General features: G+C 48.0%; 1 protein-coding gene across 1 annotated transcript; it reads right to left on the bottom strand.

Annotated features, from left to right (window-relative positions):
- Nucleotides 1-2,066: 2,066 nt before the first annotated feature.
- Nucleotides 2,067-8,519, bottom strand: NRIP2 (nuclear receptor interacting protein 2). The gene is made up of 6 exons (XM_008143837.3): nt 8,166-8,519; nt 4,882-5,034; nt 3,197-3,279; nt 2,779-2,879; nt 2,457-2,509; nt 2,067-2,159 (listed from the first exon to the last, which is right to left on the bottom strand). Exons 1-6 carry the CDS (start codon nt 8,355-8,357, stop codon nt 2,067-2,069), a joined length of 675 nt encoding a protein of 224 aa, XP_008142059.3. The 5' UTR covers nt 8,358-8,519.
- Nucleotides 8,520-15,564: the final 7,045 nt, after the last annotated feature.

Genomic DNA, 15,564 nt, shown 5'->3' on the forward strand with positions numbered 1-15,564 from the left:
ATTATGTTCAAAGGAGTTTGAAAGATACTGCTCTCAATTATATTGACCCCAGCCTGAGGGGTCATTCTGGTGAAGGGTCCACATTCATATTTCCTTTTGTAAGGGAATAAGGGCTGAGTTATCATTCAGCTCTGGTGGGCGTGGAAGAAGAACAAAGGAGGACATCACCATAGAGAAATAGGTGTTTATTCAAATAGAGAAGCAGCTGAGCTGAGGGCCAGCCATCGGGCCTGGGGTCTGCAGTCTGCGTCTACAATTACAGAAGCAGCAGGAGGCAGGAGCGAAAGGAGCAGGGTGAGACCAGGAAAGCAGAGCCCATGGAGCAAGGCAGTGAGGGACCAGGGCCCTATCACACTGTGACAGTGAGCCCCTCTCCTCGCCCAGTAAGGGCGGGGGACGTAGCAGAGAAAGGTAAGGCCCGGTGTCACAGGGCAGTTCCTTGCATCTTGGTTCTTTGCTAACCTGCCCCACGCTCAAGATTTTGTTTCCAGCCTAAGGTCCTAGTTCCCTAGTCAGATTCGTTACACCACTCTCTTCCTCTACCACTCACCCATGATTTCAGAGGCTCAAACCAGCCAGAAAGACACTCAGGGGTCTAGTTTCTTAAGGTTTGGATTCTTCCTCACAGTGAAGTCAGAAGAGCCTCCTTGTCCCTTTGCTTTGGCTTAGAGCAGTGATGGGCAACCTTTTGAGCTTGGTGTGTCAAACTTCGCCAAAAAACTGAGCATAACTCGGGTAGTGTGTCACTTTGAGGAAAAAACATTATTTTGTTTTTTTTTTTTGTTTTTTTTTTAAAAAACATTATTTTGCAAATGTTTCATCCTCGGCATGCGGCTGCCTCAGCGGCCGCGTGTCATCAGAAATGGCTACGCGTGTCAGTGCTGACACGCGTGTCATAGGTTCGCCATCACTGGCTTAGAGCCTGCCAGGGGACAGAAAGCCACTGATTTCGAAACAAGACAAGGTCTAGCTCAAGAAGCCCAAGATGAGGGGTAGGAAGAAGGTCTAATGAGATGGATAGTTCTATAAATAAGAAGGACTACTGGTTAGGTGAAGTCTGAGTACTGACAACCCCTCCATCCTGTTCACCTTTGGGGGCAGCTCTCTGCAGGGCTCTTGCACACACTCGCTGAAGTTCAGGGACCCAGTGGGTGAAAAAGCAAGTGGAGGACAAATATCTGGAGCAAATACTAGAGGTAAACCCAAGGTTTTGCACAGGGTAATCAAATAATAACTGGCCTCAGATGTTTGCAAGCCCAGACAAGGTAACTAACAGAGCTCCCAGCCTTGTGAGCTGGCATTCCTCTACCAAGCCACCTTCCTAGTGTGTTGAATCATTCCGTTCAGTGTCTCCCCCACCCGCCACTCAGCTGTGAGCAGGCGTGTGCAGAATCAGAACAGTAGGCACCAGCAGGGCTGGGGAGCTGGTTGGGGAGGTGGGCCATCTAATCTGAAAGATAATGAGCCCAGAAAGTGAGGTGAGAGATGTGGGAGTGAAGGTAGTCAAGGAAGTTTGGGGTGGCAGGGGACAGGTGGAGGCCAGTTTCTAACACCATTTTCCTTGTATAATTTTTTTAAAAGGTATTTTAAAATTGATTTTTAGAGAGAGAGGAAGGGAAAGAGAGAAACATCGATGTGAGAGGGAGACATCTTCTGCACGCCCCTCCCCAGGGACCGAGCCCACAACCTGGGCATATGCCCTAACTGGCAACCTCTCTGTGCACTGGATGACACCCAACCAACTGAGCCACACTGGCCAGGATGCTTGTGTCATTTTCTGCAGTCCTGATTTGGCTTTGCTCTTCTCTGGAGGGGAATGAGAGAGAACAGGGAAACCAGAGCCCTGAGATCCTGGGCCCTCTGGGAAAACTCCTGGGGGATAGGGAAGTTGCCAAGAAGCAGAGAAGAATGTGGCCGACAGGGAAATGGAACAGCAGGATCAAGGTGGTGACAGAAGGCACAGACAAAGCGATCCCCAGCTACCTGGCTGTAGTAATGTCCCCAGACCCCACATGGCTCTTCCCTAAGTCACAGTACTTCCCCCTGGGGACTGATGGGGCCAGCAGTCACTGGCCAGGCTCTGGGTACAAAGGTAGGAAGGGCAGCTCTGGGAAGGGGGCTTTCAGCCGCAGCACTCGGTGTTCCAAGTCGATACAGCACTGTGGGGGGTGGAGGGGGAAATGTGAGGTTACCTCCTCAGGTAACCTGTCTCCCAGCCACCTCTTAATTGTTCCCCCTCCTGCTTCCCCATTTCCATTCACCTGGACCCCTGTCAGGGAAAGACCCAGTGCTCCACATTTTTCACTTGTGGGCAGATCAGGAACCTCTTTAGGAAGCAAAGCTGCAGTCCCACATCATGTCTTTCACTGGAACCTGACCCAGGCTTCCACACCTGTGCTTCCTGCCTCTCTTTCCCAGCCCTTGGTCAGGCCCCAAAGTGCTAGTGTCCTCCTTACCTTGAGAGAAAGCAGAGTCTGCAGTCCGAGACAGAATTCAGGACTCTCCACATCTGCAAGAGCCACATGAAAACAAGACTCTGGAGGGTACCCGGTGGTCACTGCTGCCCTCCTGTCAGTGCGTGCCCCTTCTTGCCCACTCCACCCCCCAGGTCTGAGAATCTTGGCACAGATATTGAGGATAGAGCACCTTTGGTGATGCCTTGTCTGGTGCTGACAGGGCTGAAATTCCGCCTTTGCCCCCCTTCCCCCGCCCTTCACCTCCCCCAGGAAAGAAGGTAGAAGAGATGAGAAGTGGGGTTTTGATTAAGGGAGGACTTACCCACCACCTGAGCTGAGCATGCCACAGTCTCCTGGCCTAGCTGTAGCTCCAGCTGCTCCACCTGGGGTGGGAGTCCAGGTGCTGGGTCCCTGTTCCCTAACCTGTGGTTGGGAAGCAAGGGTTATTGCCACCACAGCCCCAACTCCTGTTCCTTTAGTCAGCTAACGTCCCCCCCTCCACACTGGGTTCTCATCCAATCCCTGGCCCCTGATAGGGTCTAAAGCCTTATCTTCTCTGTCAGAGCCCCATCAACTAGATATAGTTCATATACCATAGGAGTCATCACCCTTTTAAAGTGTACAATTAAGTGGGTTTTTGTATTCACAGATATAGTCACTACTGTCTAATTTCACAATATCATCACTCACTCCCAAAGGAAGCCCCAATCCCCATCCACTATTTTGGGCCATACTCTTACCCCAGGCGGGTGAGGCATCCAGTGGAGATCTGGTTGTAGTGGGTGCCTGTGTCCACGGCCACCCTGAGAACCTGGTCCTGACACTGAGAAAGAGGGTTGTGGGAGAGTCAGTGAGTCCCAGGAGAATGGACTGGGGAACTTCACCTTCCCAGCCTTTCAGAAATGAATGAAAGGAATGAACTGTGTCTTTAAAAGTGGTTTTCATGGTACTTGTACAACTGAGAAAAAACTGGTTCAGATAAAAAAAAAAAAAATCAAAAAAAGGAAGTGAGCTGCATGGGATGGTGAGTCCATCTGTTTGGGAACAATTTGACCAGAAATGGATATCTGTTTGTCTAGAGCAGGGGTGGGGAACCATTTTTCTGCCAAGGGCCAGTTGGATATTTATAACATCATTCTTGGGCCATACAAAACTATCAACTTAAAAATTAGCCTACTCTATTTGGTCAAACATTTAACCAACTCCTAATGCCTTTGCAGGGCCAGACCAAATGATTTCGCGGTCCTTATATGGCCCACGGGCCAGACTATCCCCACCCCTGGTCTAGAGGAGTTCTTGGGAAGCTGAAGGCCACCAGGTTAGAGAAATCTAGTTGGAGTGCCAGGGGGGATAAGGAGACTGGGATATCTTGCTGGGACATTCAAATGTGAGCAAGAGAGACGTTCACCATGGGAAGCAAAGGAAGACACGTTCATTTTCTTTTGGACATATACAGACATTTTGGGTTACACTTGCATATCACAAACACATGGTTTTCTTATTCCAAACTTTTTTTCTTAAATCCTCATCTGAGGATATTTTTTCCATTGATTTTTTTAGAGAGAATGTGAGAGAGACACATCGATTGGTTGCCTCCTACACAGACCTCAACGGGGGCTGAGGATTAAGCCTGCAGTCGAGGTACATGCCCTTGATCAGGAATCGAAACCATGACTCTTCAGTCTGAGGACAAGCTGATGCTCTAATTAGTAAGCCAAACCAGCCAGGGCTCATTCCAAACATTTACTGAGCATCTACTATGTATAGATGTTGCTGGAAGGCACAGCAATGAATACTATTTTTTCAGAGCCTAAGGGAAGTGAAATGTAGCTGCTGTATGATAGCGTCTTAAGACCTATGAAAGGATTGTCAGTAAAGTGTCCTATGAGGAAAGGCTATTTCCTACTGGGGAACTCGAAAGGTTGCAAGGCAGAGGTAACATTTGAGGCTTAAGAGATTGTGGAATGTGGACATAAAATGATTGCAAAGCAGGCAGAGGAAATGCTGAGCGAAAACAGTGGCCTAAGAGCAGTGGGCATTTATTAGGAAGGTTCAGTATGGGCGGGTGGTTAAATGGCTTCAGAGATGATGAGGCCATCACATGAGCTTTTCCAGGAGGGTTGCATTATCCATCCATGCACACATTATTATGTAGAGCACACTGAAGATCATTTACATATTCACACTTAAAGATTATACTTTGATAAAGGAAAGGGAGTCATGGTGGAATTGCACAGAGGGAAGATGGTTTGAGGCAAAGAGTAAAGAAGATAGAGGATCCCATTTTTTGGTCCAGGCTTAGGAGAGAGGTTCCTTTTCTCCCTCCTTCCTTCCCTCACTACCAGGGCAGGAAGGAGAGTGGGTGAAGTGAGACAGTCACAGGCAGGATTGTTAAGGAAAGCCAGTGCCCTGGGAGGCCTCTCACCTTGCAATTGACCAGAAGAGCTGGAATCTCTGGCGTGTTCGTCTTCCTCCTGTTCTCCTGGCCGTGCATCAGGGCCTGCACCAGGGGAGACTCCCCCTGACTCCGACTCTGGTTTCCTTCTAACAGGCGTCTTTGGATCACGCTATGCGGCTGCTAGCTCCATCACAGAACAATGAAGGAAGATAGGTCTGAAGCCAAGTTTCCAGGCTGCTCGGTTCCCCACCTTAGATATCCCAGGACATTGTCTCTAATCCCACCCAGTCCTGAGTCTCACAGGAGTAAGAAAGGGGCAGGAGCTTACCCAAGACTCCCAGCAGTTAGATCATTATAGCAGAGTGAACCCAGTATCAAATCATGCCCATTTCCTGGGACCCCAATAATTGCTCAGCAATGAAGAAATGGGAAGGGAATAGCCCATCTGGGTTTGACTGATTAATATTGGCTGATGGTACATTTCAGGAACTAGTATTCTGCTTAGGGGAAATTCTGTCTCAAGTCTACAACAGGATTTTTGTTTGTTTGGGCATTTTCCCCACTTTGTTGACCTTATCCTTGAATGGGTTGCAGGTCCCAGGGTTGATGGTGTGATTAATAGAAATCAAAGTAACCAAAAAAAAAAAAAGGAGAAAGTTAAAATCTTCAAAATTGGATGCTGGGAGTCATCCTTGGACTCTCATTCACCTGCAACCCCTCCCCGAACCCTGACCAATCTCTTTCCAAATTCTGCCAGCTTTGCCTCCTGTGCTGTAGCCCATCCTGCTTGCTGTTGCTGCCTTTATCCCAGACTCACCCCAGCTCTCCTGCTTCACTGGGGTGCCTCTGCCTTCATAAGAACCTGCCTCCAGTACTGTCGCCTCTCAGCTACACCTGCTCAAAGCCAATGATTATCTAAAACCCTTGCTACTCAAAGTGTGGTCCTCATATCAGCAACTTTAACATCACTTGGAAGAAATGCAGAAAAGCTACTGAATCAGAAGCTTCAATTCTAACAAGATGCCCCGATAATTGGTGTGCTCATTAAAATTTGAGAAGTACCCAAATGAAACAAAACTAAACATGTTACTCCTCTTTTTAAAATCCATCAAACCACCCCCCCTCCCCATTGCTTACATGGTAGAGCTCAAACTTTTTAAGGAGATCCACAGCCCAGATGACCTGGTCACTCCCCGACTCTGCCTCATCTCACCCCACCCCACCCCACCCCACTCCCTGCCCCAGCCACCTGCTTGCACAGGCTGTTTTTCCACCTCCGTGCCTTTGCTTCTGCTCTCGCCTCTTCCGGAGACTGGATGACTAGCTCAACACACTTTGTTCAAGAACTAAACTATCAGGAGAAACGTCTGGGGTTCCACGTGCATCTGGTAATTAGCGCAGGTTTACCTTCTCCAGGGAGCGCTCTCTGACCTCTCTGTGCTCTTCCCTCCACACACAAGGCTGGGGTAGTCCCCTTTGTCATGCTCCTCACAGATGTTCTTTGTGGATTTCACTCCCCCATTAACTTGGAGAGTGCTTGAGATCAGGTCTGTACCTCATTCATTTCTCTGTTTTGCTGGGCTCAGCCCAGCATATACTTGCTGAAGAATACTGTATCCTTCCAGGCTCCACACATGCTTCTCCACCTGCCCTCTCTCCTTGGGAGCCTGGGATTGTTTTTCCACCCATGGCCTAATGAGGCCCTTGAGGCTGCTCCGCCTGCAAGGCTGCCAGCAGGAGACCCAACTCTGGGAAAAGGGCAGCGAGCTCTGGGAATGGCCAGAAAGAGCAGCTCGCAGTTCCCAGGTCTCCTCCCACCTTTCCCATGGGGGTGGCCCTTCTCCAGGGCCAAATAGATGGTCCCCTAAGGGTAGAGGCTGAAAGGTCCTAGCCACTGGGAGCAAAAAATCTGCTTCACTGTCCGTCGTCGTTTCTCACCTGTGCTTGCTATGCTTGCGAAGAGGAGGTTCTCTCAATTGAAATCTTAGTCTGATCGCTTTTCCTTTTGGGGGGCTGCTCGGTGGGACTAGGGGGTTGCCTAGCCTCTGGGCAAGGTTCTGGAGGGGGAACATTTGGCTGGGAGGAATATGGAAAGTAGGATGAGGGCAAGAAGGGCAGTGAGGGGTTGTGAGGTTCTCAGGGAGCAGGAGCTGCCAGAGTGGCCTGAGGCCCCCAGAAATGCCTTGGTGCCTCTCAGGTTGCAGGAGTACCCACCCTCCTCTCAGACCCTCTGACTAGGAGACGGGAGAGTGAACAGAGTGCTCCCAAACCTTTGTACAAAAGCCTTCCTTTCTGTTACGACCAAGAGGCCAGATATGCTGCCAGGTTCTCTGGATCCTACAGAGCTTCCTTTCTCCCAGGCTACGTGGAATAGTAGCTGAAGGAATGGTAATAATTAGTATTTACACATGGCTTTCTCTCACTCAGGTACTGTTCTAAGTCTTTTATGGGTTTTAGCGCATGTTAACTCTTGCAACAACCCTGTGAGGTAGATACTATTAATTTTGTTATATTTAATAGGTGAAGAAACTGAGGCAGAGACATAGAGTAACCTGCCCAAGCAGCAGAGCAGAATCTGAATCTAAGCAGCGTGTCTCCAAAGCCCGCGCTCCTCACCACCGTCTCTGAGGGGGATGCACATATGCAGGTCCCTGACCACTCACCTCCCACGGTGACTCCCCCACCCCGTTCCCCCTGGAGGCCAGAGCTGCTGCAGGAGGATGGGAGGAAAGGGGCCTGGAGGGAGGCTTAGAGGGAGGAAGGGGCCCTCAGGAGGCCAGGTGGCCTGGCAGGCGCCGTTAGAAATCCTGGTGCTTTGGCAAGGAGGGAGGCCTTTAATGCTTCGTTCTGAGGGGGGAAAGCCCATGAGTGGCCAGAGCTGGTGTGAGAGACTCTGGTTTAGGGAGAGGAAGGAAATCATAACCCTAAACTGGCCAATCCTCCAGGCCCTCCAGCTGTAATCAACTGCCCCAGAGGCTCCGTGCCCCTAAAAACCTCTACTCCCAAACAGCAGAGCTCACTCCCAGATAAGCCTTGGGTTTTGGGAGAAAAGCTGAGCAATGAGAATCGGGTCCCTCGGAGCCACAAGTCATGGGAATATTCCCGATGAAGAGCTGAGAATGATCAGAGGGAGCCCCTCAAGTTGGCGGGTCTGCCTGTTCCCACTCTCAGTGAGGGAGGGGAATATGAAGGTTTAGGGTCCCCAGTTAAATGTCATCACTCCCACCCTCGGGGTAGGGGGGAAAGAGATGGAGAGAGAGAGGGCCAGAGGTCTTCTGGGGGGTCTGGGGAAGGGGAGAGGGCTTCCTCACCAGGTCCTTGGAGGTGCCCAGCCTCTTGAGGCTGTCCAGGGGCAGCAGGTCGGCGGAGTCCTTGTGCAGGAACTGGGTGGCCTGTTTGAGCCGGCGCTGCTGGCTCAGGTGGGCTCGGTCCCGAAGCTCTGCCCCCTGTCCCCTCCTGCTGGAGTCTCCCCCCTCTCTTCTGGTCTCCTGCCTGGTGCTCATGGCCACTGGGAGACTTGAGGAGCTTGGTGTACCGGGTGGGGGCTTCTGAGAGGTCCTCCTGCCGTCCTCTGCCTCCTGTGTCCCTGTAGCTTCCTGCCTGTCTCCGTCTGGGCTGCAGCTCTCCTGACAGGAGGGTCTGGGCGGGAGGAAGAGGAAATAAATAAATAATGTGCAGGAGCAGCCGCGTCAGACACCAATTCCCAGAGCATACAGTAGAGGGAGTGAGATCTGCTGGAAAAACGCAGCGCTGGAGAGGGCGGGGGGGGCGGGGGGGGCCTGCCACTGGCGGGCTCTGCAGCAGCTCCAGTTCTGGGGTTCTGGCCAGGGTGGGCGGTGGAAGGGGGGGGTGTGCATGCGTGAAGGGCTGTAAAGGTGCTGTGGACTGTCAGGGTGCCCAAGCCAGGTTGTTTGAAAGGCAGTGTGTATCAGTGGGGGTGGCAGCCTGCGTGGGTGTGCTTGGTATGAGTGAGACATGCAGGCATGTGCATCCATGGGCCTGGGTACCAGAATGCTCTGCAGCCCTCCACCACCTCCCTACCCCCATCTCCTCCACCTGGGGTTCTTGCAGCCCAGGAGTTCGGGTGCAGGCCAAGAACTAGGTTCAGAACCAGAGGGGGCAGCATCAAAATGTCCTCCCTCCCTTTCCTCCCCTCAACAGGAGACCTTTCTGGGCTCAGCCTTTCAGTGTGGCCCATCAGTTCCCATTACTCTGGGGTCTGGGCTCCAGGGGTGGCAAGAGCAACTCTGAATCTTCTCACAAGTCGGCCCAGCTTCTCCCTCTGTTTTATGTAAGGCTCCTCCAGCCCTGGCTTAAAAGAAAAAAAAAAAAAAAGTCCTAATTCAAACAAGCAGGAAGTTATAAAGAAGAAGGGATACACCTTACTTGTGTGGACCTCCTTTTAAAAAAATACTACATGCCTTAACCGGTTTGGCTCAGTGGATAGAGTGTCAGCTTGCAGACTGAAGGGTCCCAGGTTCAATTCCAGGTCAAGGGCATGTACCTTGGTTGCGGGCACATCCCCAGTAGGGGGTTTGCAGAAGGCAACTGATCGGTGTTTCTCTCTCATCCATGTTTCTAACTCTCTATCCCTCTCCCTTCCTCTCTGTAAAAAATCAATTGGGAAAAAAAAAAGTGAAAATAAAAAAATACTACAAATACAGCTGAAGCTCCGCTTATACTTTTCCTTCTCCCTGTATGACATCCCTCCTGAATTTGGTGTTTGTTGCTCCCACACTTGTCTTTATACTCTTTATACATATAACTGTATGTATCCTGAGCAATACAGCATTTAGTTTTGCCTGACCCATCGCATATATTCTTCTGCAACTTGTCTTTTTTTTTTCTTCTCAATATTTTACTAGTGAGATTCATCCATGAGATACACATTGCTCTGATTCATTCACTTTAACAGCTGTATAGTATTCCTCTATATGAACATGTCATATTTAGAAAATTTAGGTTTTCTTTTTTCTTTCCTTTTTTTTTTTTCCCAACCAATGCTGCTATGAACATTTTTGCACATCTTTCCTGGGGACATGTATAAGCATTTCTCTAGAGTATATACCTAAGAGTGGAATTGCTTCCCCATTCATGGATAATGCCAAATCACCCTCCAAAATATTTATGTAAGTGTTCACTTCAGTCAGCAGTGTATGGAGTGTCCTGGGCTCCACTTCCTCACCCACACTTACATAGTGCTAGCTCATCTGTCTTCAGATTTTTCTCTCTGGCCTTTTGTCTTCACTATCATCAAAATGCTTTGGTCAAGCACCTGCTCGCATGTGGTGGACACTCACAGCATGAGTACCCACCAGAGCCCTGCTCCCCAGGGACACGGTCTGGTCCAAACACTACCAAGGCAAGTGCACATTCAGACAAACCAGGTATCCTCTGGTTTCCTATGGACCACTTTCACAACCACCACAATAGTATGAGGAAGAATTTGTATCATGAACCCCATTTACAGCTGAGGAAACTAGCTATGTGCTGTGGGTTGTGTCCTACCCAATTCATTTGTTAAAGTCCTAACCTCCAGTACCCCAGAAGATGATCTTGTTTGGAGACAGGGCTTTTACAGAGGTAATCAAGTTAAAATGAGATCAGTAAGGTGGGCCCTAATCCAATATGAGTATATGTCCTTATTAAAAGGGGAAATCTGGACACAGAGCGAGACATACAGGTAGAATACCATGTGAGCATGAGGGCTGAGAATGGGGTAATGCATCTATGAGCTAAGGGATGGCAAGAATTGCCTGCAGAACATTAGAAGCTAGGAGAGAGGCCTCAAACAGAACCTTCCTCACAGCCCTCAGAAGGAACCAACCCTGCCAACACCTTGATCGTGGACTTGTAGCCTCTACATCTGTGAGGCAATACATTTCTCTTCTGTGAGCCACCCAGTTTGTGGTATTTTGTTATGACAGCCCCAGGAAATGAATACACTAAGACTTAGAACACTTGCCCAAGACTCACTTATTATACAGCAGAACCATAGGAATCAAACCCTTGTGTTCTGTCTCCCAAGTCTCGCTCAGTTTCCATTATGCCAAAAGGACCTATGACCCAGCAGGTCACGGTTCTATTCCCAGTCAAGGCACATGCCCGGGTCACAGGCTTAATCCCCAGTAGGGGACGTGCAGGAAGCAGTCAATCAATGATTCTCTCTCATCATTGATGTTTCTATCTCTCTCCATCTCCCTTCCTCTCTGAAATCAATAATAAATATATATATATATATATATATATATATATATATATATATATCCTTAGCCAGTTTGGCTCAGTGGATAGAACGTTGGCCTGTGGACTGAAGGGTCCCAGGTTTGATTCCGGTAAAGGGCACATGCCTGGGTTGTGGGCTTGATCCGCACTAGGGGGTGTGCAGGAGGCAGCTGATCAATGATTCTCTCTCATCATTGATGTTTCTATCTCTCTCTATCCCTTTCCCTCCCTCTCTAAAATCAGTAAAAATAATTTAAAAAATATATATGATAATTTGATAAAAATGATAAACATGAAATGAAAACCAAACTATAGTATGATTCCATTTATCAAGTTCTGGACCAACAGATCCTGGCTTCAATTAGAGTCTGTTTTAGTGAAATATTTCAGTTCCTTCCCATGCCTTGACATCTACTACCACCACACATTTGCCTGGGATAAAGGTCGAAAAGGATCCACTGACACGTTGTGCTGGTTTCTGGTGGTTGATTCCATGGGATTAAGTGTATGCACTAACAAATCAGTGAGTGACCTGCATACTGGGATGCTGGGCAGGCCCCAACACTGAACGGTGTCTCCTCCAACTTTACTCTCAGCAATTCATTCCTTAGGTTTGAAAATTCTTCAACATCTTCAAGAGTCCTTTATTAATTCAACTAGAGGCCCAGTGCACAAAATTCGTGCACTGGGTGGGGGGTCCTCACCCTGGCCTGTGCCCTCTCACAGTCTGGGACTCCTCGCTCATTACCACCCGCCTGCTTGCTGCTCCTTACCACTCAGCTCGCTGCTCCTTAGCACTACTGCTGCTGCAGAGGCGGGAAAGGCTCCCACCACTGCCGCTGCACTCGCCAGCCTTGAGCCTGGCTTCTGGCTGAGTGGTGCTCCCCCTGTGGGAGCACACTGACCACCAGGGGGGCAGCTTCTGTATTGAGCGTCTGCCCCCTGGTGGTCAGTGTGTGTCATAGCAACCGGTCATTCTGCCGGTCTTTCCACTGTTTGGTCAATTTGCATTGTAGGGTTTTATTATATAGGATTTTCAGAGGAGTAATGCTATCAATGAACAAGAGTGAGATGACTCTAGGCACTTAGCAGGGTTGTCTTGGGCAGCCTAATAACAGGGTCAAGATGTCTCAGGACTCAAGTGCACTTAGGTCTGTAGACTGCATTCCAGGGAAGACTAAATATACCTGCAGTGTAGAATGAAGACTTTGGAATTTATGATTTGGATGGGGTGAGGTTGGGGACATGAGTTCCTCTTCTCTAGTCGGTCTGATAAGGCCTTTGTTGCCTGGTCCTAGGAAGCACTTGTACTCAGGAAATGCCATTCTCTGGAATGTAGCTGAGTCACCCTGTGTTCTTCGGTCCAAACTAATATTACCTCACTCACTATCTCACCATCTGGGATAGGACTCAGGAGTAAGGAGACTCTCTTTTGCCTTTTTATGGTCCTTGGTTTATTCCTTTGTAAATTTGTATTTTACCCAAAGTTTCAGAGTGAACAGGAATGTTCTTGCAATACAAAACTCTGAGCTCTTCTTTGTCAGAGGCGAAAGAAATCCCTTTGTTATGATGATGGAGAGCATCAGGGAATGTTCTGTGGCCAGTTGTAACCTCACTTGGGTTATCTGTGTCTTTACCAGTGATTCACCTCCGTTCTCTCCTCTCATTATTATTTTTTAAATTTTTTTATTGTTGAAAGTATTACATGTCTCCTTTCCCCCATTGATTTCTCCCAGCCCTCCCCTGCTCCTCAGCACAGGCTTTCTCCTCCCTATTGTCTGTGTCCATTGGTTTTGCTTATATGCATGCATACAAGTCCTTTGGTTGATCTCTTACCCTCACCCTCACCCTCCTCTGCCATCCCTCTGAGGCTTGAGGGTCTGCTCGATGTCATTATTTTTTTCAAATATATTTTTATTGATTTCAGAGAGGAAGGGAGAGGGAGGGAGAGATAGAAACATCAACGATGAGAGAGAATCATTGATCATCTGCCTCCTACACGCCCCCTACTGGGGATCTAGCCCACAACCCGGGCATGTGCCCTTGACCGGAATCAAACCCGAGACCCTTCAGTCCGCAGGCCGATGCTCTATCAACTGAGCCAAACTGGCTAGGGCTATTTTTTTAACCATTGAACTCTAATGACGAGACAGAGAGGGAGCAAACTTCCAGGAACACTATGAAGGAAGATTGTAAGGAATAGAAGAATCAGGTTTTCCTTTCCAAGATGCTTGGGAAATAGCTACAATTTCTCTCATGTATTTCATCTTGTGGTTCACATACAAGTGAATGGATACAAATTCAGAAATTTTATGAGAAAAAAATGGAAGTGTGCTATATGGCTCCCTCAGTACATTGGTTCTCCTCTGAATTACAAGTTTTTCTTTCAGAATGAATTCAGTAAAAAAATATTTATTGAGCCTTAGCCAAGTTGGCTCAGTGGATAGAGCATCGGCCAGTAGACTGAAGGGTCTCAGGTTTGATTCCAGTCAAGGACACATACCTCCACTGCAGGCTTGACTCCCCCAGCCCAGGTCGGGGCATGTGTGGGAGGCAACCAATTGATGTGTCTCTCTCACATCAATGTTTCTTTCTCTGTGTCTCTCCCCCTCCCTTCTACTCTCTCTCAAAAAAAAAAAAAAAAGCTGAAACCGGTTTGGCTCAGTGGATAGAGCGTCGGCCTGCGGACTGAAGGGTCCCAGGTTCGATTCCGGTCAAAGGGCATGTACCTTGGTTGCGGGCACATCCCCAGTAGGGGGTGTGCAGAGGCAGCTGATCGATGTTTCTCTCTCATCGATGTTTCTGACTCTCTATCCCTCTCTCTTCCTCTCTGTAAAAAATCAATAAAAAATATTTAAAATATAAAATATGTTTTTAAAAAAATCAATGTAAAAATATCTTCGGGTGAGGATTAATAAAAAAAATTTTAGTTAAAAAATATATTTATTGAGCACCTATGTTTCAGACTTCGAGCTAGACCCTGGGTGTGTATTGGTGAACCAGATGAAATCCTTGGTGGCATGGAGTTCACATTCTAATGAGGAAGGCAGACAGTGAACAACTAAATTCATAATGTGAGGAAGTGGTAACTGTTAAAGGAAAATAAAACTGGGTGAGAGGAAAGAGTGATGGGGTGGGGGCTTGGGTAGCTCTTTTAGAGCAGATGACATTGTGCAGGGATGAGGACAAAGTGAGGGTGAGGGCCTCGTAGGTACCTGGAGAGGGGGTATCTCAGACAGAGAAACCTTGCAACAGTGTGTTTAAGAGAGACTAGGCCAGGACAGTGCTTATGTCCCACACACAGCACAGACAGGGGCAGATTTCACCCACTCCATCTCCTCTGTCCAGCCTGGCTCCTCCTGTGACCAGTTATTCACATCAGCAAGACAGACAGGCGGGGTTAGGGGGTAGGGAGAGAATAGAGCTACCTGTCTACCCCAGGATGGAACCCTTTCCTTTTCTCCTGGGCATAGTGCTCTTCCCAGCTGGGCTCACTGCCCCCAAACACTGAATCTGACAGACCTGAGGGAGTCAGGGTTTTCTCTACAGAAAGAGAACACAGAACACTGCCAAGTGGGTTCTAAAAATTGCCGGAGGTCTTCATATTTCCAACAACGAGGAAGGCTGAGAGGGGTCCAAAAGGTAACATTTTCTTGGCCTTTACCCTCATAGGCCCCCAGTTGTTCTAGAGAACTTTCTGCCTTTAGATAACACCAGACTTATCTTGTATTTGCCATTGAACAATGGCAAGATGCAGAACTGTTAAGTCTGACAGTCATTAGCAATTCTACACTTGTGCTGATCAATACAGTGGCCAAAAGCCACATAATGGCTATTAATCACTTGACAGTGACTAGTCTATGTTGAGATGTTAAGTGTAACATACACTGGATTTTGAAAACAACACAAAAAACAATGTGAAGTATCTCATTTATTATTTTTACATTGATTACATTATTTTGTTGATAATATTTTGGATCTATTGGGTTAAATAAAATATATTATAAAATTAGACTTAACCTGTTGGAGGTTTTTTACTTTTTAAATATGGCCACTAAAAAATTTAAAGTTACATATATGCCTCCATTATATTTCTGTTGGACAGCACCAGTCTAAATAGACTCACACCTCATGTTTTTAAACCTGATGTAATCTACTCCAGCATCTCTCCACTGTATCAGGAAGTTCTTTAAAGCTAATCTTAATCCCTATAGCTGTATTCAAAATCTCTCCTTGTCAAGCCACAGTAGAAATGGAGGTAAACTGGTTCCCATCTTCCTCAAGGTAACCTTTCATGCCTTTAAATATCTTTGCGCCCTTTCTTTTAATGTTCATTCTCAAGGCTGAATAGTGCCAATTCTCATCTCTGGTAGGATGGGGACGAGAGTTCATCTGGCACAGTGAAATCATCCAGTCAAATGCCCTGCCGCATAAGGAAATTCCCAGAATATTTTTCATAGAGTGGGTTATTCAGAGCTACACAAG

Source organism: Eptesicus fuscus, chromosome 7 (assembly GCF_027574615.1).
Source record: "Eptesicus fuscus isolate TK198812 chromosome 7, DD_ASM_mEF_20220401, whole genome shotgun sequence".
Classification (NCBI taxonomy): Eukaryota; Metazoa; Chordata; class Mammalia; order Chiroptera; family Vespertilionidae; genus Eptesicus; species Eptesicus fuscus.

What these genes read in the sequence shown, in the direction of transcription:
- NRIP2 (XM_008143837.3), bottom strand. Translation starts at nt 8,357, where the DNA reads ATGAGCACCAGGCAGGAGACCAGAAGAGAGGGGGGAGACTCCAGCAGG. An exon ending in CTCTTCTGGTCAATTGCAAG is followed by an intron (nt 3,280 to 4,881) that starts GTGAGAGGCCTC and finishes CCTCTTTCTCAG; the next exon opens with TGTCAGGACCAGGTTCTCAG. An exon ending in GGATGCCTCACCCGCCTGGG is followed by an intron (nt 2,880 to 3,196) that starts GTAAGAGTATGG and finishes TCCCAACCACAG; the next exon opens with GTTAGGGAACAGGGACCCAG.